This window comes from Gavialis gangeticus, unplaced genomic scaffold (genome assembly GCF_001723915.1).
Source record: "Gavialis gangeticus isolate Ggan-Ray unplaced genomic scaffold, GavGan_comp1, whole genome shotgun sequence".
NCBI classification, from domain to species: Eukaryota; Metazoa; Chordata; order Crocodylia; family Gavialidae; genus Gavialis; species Gavialis gangeticus.
The window spans coordinates 5,837,341-5,842,531 of record NW_017729020.1 but is presented as its reverse complement, the minus strand read 5'-3'; the positions used below and the strand labels follow the sequence as shown (position 1 = coordinate 5,842,531).

At 64.7% G+C, this 5,191-nt stretch overlaps 1 protein-coding gene across 1 annotated transcript in view; it reads left to right on the top strand.

Moving 5' to 3' along the window:
* Positions 1–5,184, top strand: part of GPAT4 (glycerol-3-phosphate acyltransferase 4) — a 22,436-nt gene extending 17,252 nt beyond the window's left edge. The window contains exons 2-13 of the mRNA XM_019514426.1: positions 130–456; positions 1,856–1,925; positions 2,083–2,380; positions 2,667–2,741; positions 2,996–3,085; positions 3,192–3,285; positions 3,840–3,955; positions 4,041–4,096; positions 4,275–4,360; positions 4,627–4,755; positions 4,843–4,922; positions 5,029–5,184. Of these exons, the coding sequence (XP_019369971.1) occupies positions 292–456; positions 1,856–1,925; positions 2,083–2,380; positions 2,667–2,741; positions 2,996–3,085; positions 3,192–3,285; positions 3,840–3,955; positions 4,041–4,096; positions 4,275–4,360; positions 4,627–4,755; positions 4,843–4,922; positions 5,029–5,137 (1,368 nt within the window). The 5' untranslated portion in view covers positions 130–291 and the 3' untranslated portion in view covers positions 5,138–5,184. The remainder of the gene's footprint in view (positions 1–129; positions 457–1,855; positions 1,926–2,082; positions 2,381–2,666; positions 2,742–2,995; positions 3,086–3,191; positions 3,286–3,839; positions 3,956–4,040; positions 4,097–4,274; positions 4,361–4,626; positions 4,756–4,842; positions 4,923–5,028) is intronic.
* Positions 5,185–5,191: the final 7 nt, after the last annotated feature.

Here is a 5,191-nt window from a genome sequence, read left to right as displayed (position 1 = left end):
CCCCACGAAGACGCCCCTCGTGCTCCCAGCAGCCGCCCGGGACTCCTGGTACCGGGGGTGGCTGCTCCGCCAGCCCGGCCCCGCATGCACGCCGCGTCCCCCAACCCCCTCGTGCTCCCTCTCCTGCAGGCAGCCGGCGTGGGACGTGACCTTTGGAATGGAGGCCGCGAGCCGCCGGGCGCTCGGCGTGTGCGAGAGGCTGTCGGCGAGCAACGGCAGGGCAGGCTGAGCGCCGCGGGCAGCCCCTCGCCCCAGGCCCTCGGGGCGCTGGCCTTGCCCGGACCCTCCGCCATGTTCCTGCTGCTCCCCTTTGACAGCCTGGTGGCTAACCTGCTCGGCATCTCCCTTACCGTCCTCTTCACGCTGCTCCTCGTCTTCATCATCGTGCCCGCCATTTTCGGGGTCTCCTTTGGCATCCGCAGGCTGTACATGAAAACACTTTTGAAGATCTTCCAGGTGAGTCCGGCAGGGCAGGGGGTGCAGGCCAGCAAGGGGAGAGCGGCTGGGAGATCTCGCTCACCGAGCACGTGGCACGCAGCGGAGCCGAGCTTGCAGGGCGCCAAAACGCGTGCTGCGTCCAGCAGGCAGAGCACGGCCGAGTCTGGAGCCGTGCGAGAGAGGGGCCCGGACCCGGAGGGGTTAATGCCCCGTGTCTGGCAGAGCCCAGGAGAGCCGTGACGCTCCAGGGACCAGCCCAACGGGGAGCAGGGCACCGGGGAGGAGCAAGGGCTGGCATCGGCTTGGGCACAGGGGAGCGGAAGCAGCTGATTTCCAGCGCAGGTTTGGGTGACAACGCAGGGGCGTCATGGCCAGGGCTCTCTGCCCTGCAGGCTCCTGTGTCCTCAGCTCTCTGCATCATAGGCTCTTGAAAAACAAGGGTTGCAAGGGACCTCAGGAGGTCACCTAGCCCTGTGCGTGCAGCATGCCTGCCTGGGGGTCGCCGGGCGCCCTCTGGACCCGCAGCTGCCGCGGAGCCCCAGCTACCCTGTCTGCGCCTCTTGGCACAGAGAGGCCAAGTGGAATTTTCCAGCCGGGGCCGCGCTGTTCTCTGCCTGCCCTTGGCCGGGGGGGATTGCCGGGGCTGCCTGACAGCCAGGGCTGGCTGTGAAGACGAGTCCCAGGCCAGGGACTGCTGTGTCCCCGCGTTACCCGGGAGTGGAAAGGGAATAGGAACATGCCAGTCACAAGCATCTAGAGAGCTCTTCTGGCGTTCTCCCAAGCCTGCCCGTGTGGGAACAACTGCTGACGGGGTCGGGTCAGGTCAGCAGTGGTGCCAATTGCTGATTTTGCCCAGCTGTGCTGTGACACAAGGTAGGATAGTGGGATACCTGCCCCCCAAGGGGTAGTGCCTCCCCTAGGCCCAGGCAGGGGCTCGGGCGACTGGCTGAGTCGTGTGTGTGGGATCCTCTTTGGGCACAATTGCCAGGTCTATTCTGAGGGCGGGTGCAGGACCTGTTGGTCACGCAATGAGAGCAGGCCGAGCGGCTGAACTCTATTGAGTGTCCTTGAGCGGTGGAGGGGAGACGTTCCTGGGAATAGGAGGCAATCTGGGCACCGCAGCCGGAGCTGCTGGCAGACAGCTTCCCATTGCTGCTGCCTGCGAGCACACGGGGCAAGGGGAGCAGCTGCTGGCTCTGTTGGAGGAGGGTCCTGGCACACACCCGGCTGCTTCGTCAGCGACCTTGAAACACAGCATGGAAAAAATGAGAACTGGAAATTTGGGCTGGGCAGTCACCTGCTCTGCCAGGCACTGAATGAGCCCGTCTCTGCATCCCCTGCCTGTGCCCAGGAAGAGGGATGCGGGGAGGCAGAGCTGCAGGCCCCAGGTACTGCTCACCCCGCCTCTCTCTTGCAGTGGGCAACACTACGGATAGAGCGCGGCGCCAAGGAGAAGAACCACCCCGTGTACAAGCCCTACGCCAATGGTGAGGGCTTGCAGTGCACATCCCCATGTTCTGGGGTCTGTACACAGGCGTGGTACTCCCCTCTCAGGGTGGGGGTCTGGAAGGGGAGCAGGGGAGAGGAGGGCAGCAGGGGCACTCTGGGGCCAGGCCCGTTACCGAGGCGTATGCCGCGTTGCAGGCATCATTGCAAAGGAGCCCATGTCCCTGGAGGAAGAGATCAAGGAGATCCGCCGCAGCGGGAGCAGCAAGGCCTTGGATGCACCCGAGTTCGAGCTCTCCGACATCTTCTACTTCTGCCGCAAGGGTATCGAGACCATCATGGACGACGAGGTGACCAAAAGGTTCTCGGCCGAGGAGCTGGAGTCCTGGAACCTGCTCAGCCGAACCAACTACAACTTCCAATACATCAGCTTGCGCCTCACCGTGCTGTGGGGACTGGGTGTGCTCATCCGCTACTGTTTCCTGCTGCCGCTCAGGTGAGCCGTGGCCCAGAGCCTGCCTGCCCAGCACTGCCCTGGCTCACCAGGACCAGTGCAGCCCCAGCCCCAGCCCCAGCCGGGGCCTGGGGGATTCTGTGCTCTGCCTTTGGCTCTGGCAGAGGGAGCTGCAGAGTTAGTGCGGTGGGGGCCAGGGGATTTCCAGCAGCCTCTTGGCAGCTCTAAGGAGCAGCGTTCCCAGAAAAGTGCCCCAGTCTCTGGGGCACTGCCGCACGCAGGAGGGCCAGGCACCAGGGCCACGCTAACCTCCTCTCTCTCTCTGCAGGATAGCCCTGGCCTTTACTGGCGTCAGCCTGCTGGTGATCGGCACCTCAGTGGTGGGACTGCTGCCCAACGGATGGTGAGCTGATTGAGTGCAGCTCACTAGGGTGCTGGCTGTCTGCAAGCAAGGGCTGTGGTCCCTGGCGTCTCTGGCCCCGGCCACAGGAGCTTTCATGAACAGAGCGCGAGTGGTCCAGCAGATGTGTCTGTCAGGCGAGGGGGAGCTCTCAGCCCCTCTTCCTTGGGGTTGGGGGCCATCAGTGCCACTGGCCACAGCTCAGTCCATGCGCCACATCCACGTTGTGCTCCTGAGTGCCCATGTCCTCCCTCCAGGTGCAAGGAGTTCCTGAGCAAGCACGTTCACCTGATGTGCTACCGGATCTGCGTGCGTGCCCTCACCGCCATCATCACCTACCATGACCAGTAAGGAGCCTGCGCCAGCCGCAGCCCCGGGTCCCACCATGCTGCCACCTCCGGCGGGCTCGCTCCTCTTTGCTCTTCCCCATCTGTGCTCTTGTGCTCCCCATAGGGAGAACAGGCCACGGAACGGAGGCATCTGCGTGGCCAACCACACCTCCCCGATCGATGTAATCATCCTGGCCAGTGATGGCTACTATGCTATGGTAAGGGTGGCTCCAACTCCGGCTTCCTTCCATCACACAGGGGCCTTTTCCACAGTGCCAGGCCTTGGCGATTCAGCTGCTTCATGCTCCCCAGCTGCAGACACCTGTGCTGCCTTGGCCCTGGACTTCCCCAGGGAGCCAACCTTGGGGACTATTTGATGTCCTCATAGTCACGTGGCATGGACCGCCAGTCTCTGTGGGCCGCTGCGGATGGTGGCCGGCGGTGAACGTGGACCCCACACCCCCATTGGGGGTGCAGGGATGGATCCGATGTTAAAAACACCTCGAAAGGGGTGGGTCCCGCTGGTCGCTGCTGTTGCTGTTGCATTCGCTGCTGGGGCGAGGGACTATCAGCGCCAGAAGTCATCAGTTAAAACAGTCTGGGTCAGGATAACGCGTTGGCCAAGCTTGGGGCTCGCAGGCCACGTGCTGGGGCTGTGCCGTGCATCCCAGCTGCAGTTGTGAGCGGGGCAGGAAGGGGGGTGGCCTGGTGCTGCGGCCGTAGAGCCGGGTAGCCAGTGCATGACCTGCGTCCTCTTCCCGGGCGGGCACAGGTGGGCCAGATCCACGGAGGGCTCATGGGTGTGATCCAGCGGGCCGTGGTGAAGGCCTGTCCCCACGTCTGGTTTGAACGCTCGGAGGTCAAGGATCGCCACCTGGTGGCTAAAAGGTAGGGCTGCGGGCAGGCGTGGGGCGGGAGGCTCTAGCGTGGAGGCCCCGGGCAGGAGGTGACTGGTGCCCACTCTTCCTGGCAGGCTGACGGAGCACGTCCAAGACAAGAGCAAGCTGCCCATCCTCATCTTTCCAGAAGGTGAGCACCGAGGCCTGGGCAGCGTGATCCGAGCGGGGTGGGCCGGATCCCCATCCCACAGCGCGGGGCAGTCAGGTGGCACAGTGCTTCCTACCTGCCCCCTGTCCGGTCCTGCCATGCCCAGCTGGCTCAGCACGCATCTGTGAGAAAAGCTAAGAGCCGGCACTTGTCTTCACAGGGACCTGCATCAACAACACGTCTGTAATGATGTTCAAGAAAGGAAGCTTTGAAATAGGAGCCACCGTGTACCCTGTCGCCATCAAGGTGAGAGCACCGCCCTCTGCCTGGAGAGGAGTGCCCCGAGCATGCTGGCTTGGGGCCTCCCACCCGCCTGGGTGCTGCAGGAGGCAGGGGACCCAGCAGCTGTGGCCCGTTCTGGATCCCCTGTGCTCTCGGCTCTGTCCTGCACGGTAGGAGCAGGTCGTGCATGCCTGGGGGTGCTCGCACCTGTGCCCGGACGGTGGGGGAGCCTGGGGTGCAGCCCTGCTGGGGACAGGGGCGTGGAGTCACAGGCTCTGTGCCCCCCGTAGTATGACCCGCAGTTTGGAGATGCCTTCTGGAACAGCAGCAAGTACGGGATGGTGACCTACTTGCTGAGGATGATGACCAGCTGGGCCATCGTCTGCAGCGTCTGGTACCTTCCCCCCATGACCCGGCAGGTGAGTGCCCAGCCCCGCTGCGCGCGTGTGCGCGTGAGCCGCCCACCCCGCAGGCCCCCGGCACTCAGCCGCTTTGCCCTCCCGCAGCCCAACGAGGACGCCGTCCAGTTTGCCAACCGGGTGAAGTCGGCCATTGCCAGGCAAGGAGGCCTGGTGGATCTGCTCTGGTGAGTCGGAACCAGAGCCCAAGCCTCCTCCGGCGGAGGGGCCCCGGGCTGCTACGGCCGCCCCCGCGGGGCACCGCAGCTGCCTGACGGTATCTCTCCCCCCCAGGGACGGGGGCCTCAAAAGGGAGAAGGTGAAGGACGCCTTCAGGGAGGAGCAGCAGAAGCTGTACAGCAAGATGATTGCGGGCAGCCACGAGGACCGGAGCCGCTCCTGAGCCCCGCGGGCCGGGCCGGGCCCTGCCGTCGGACTCTGGGCGCTGCGGTGCCTG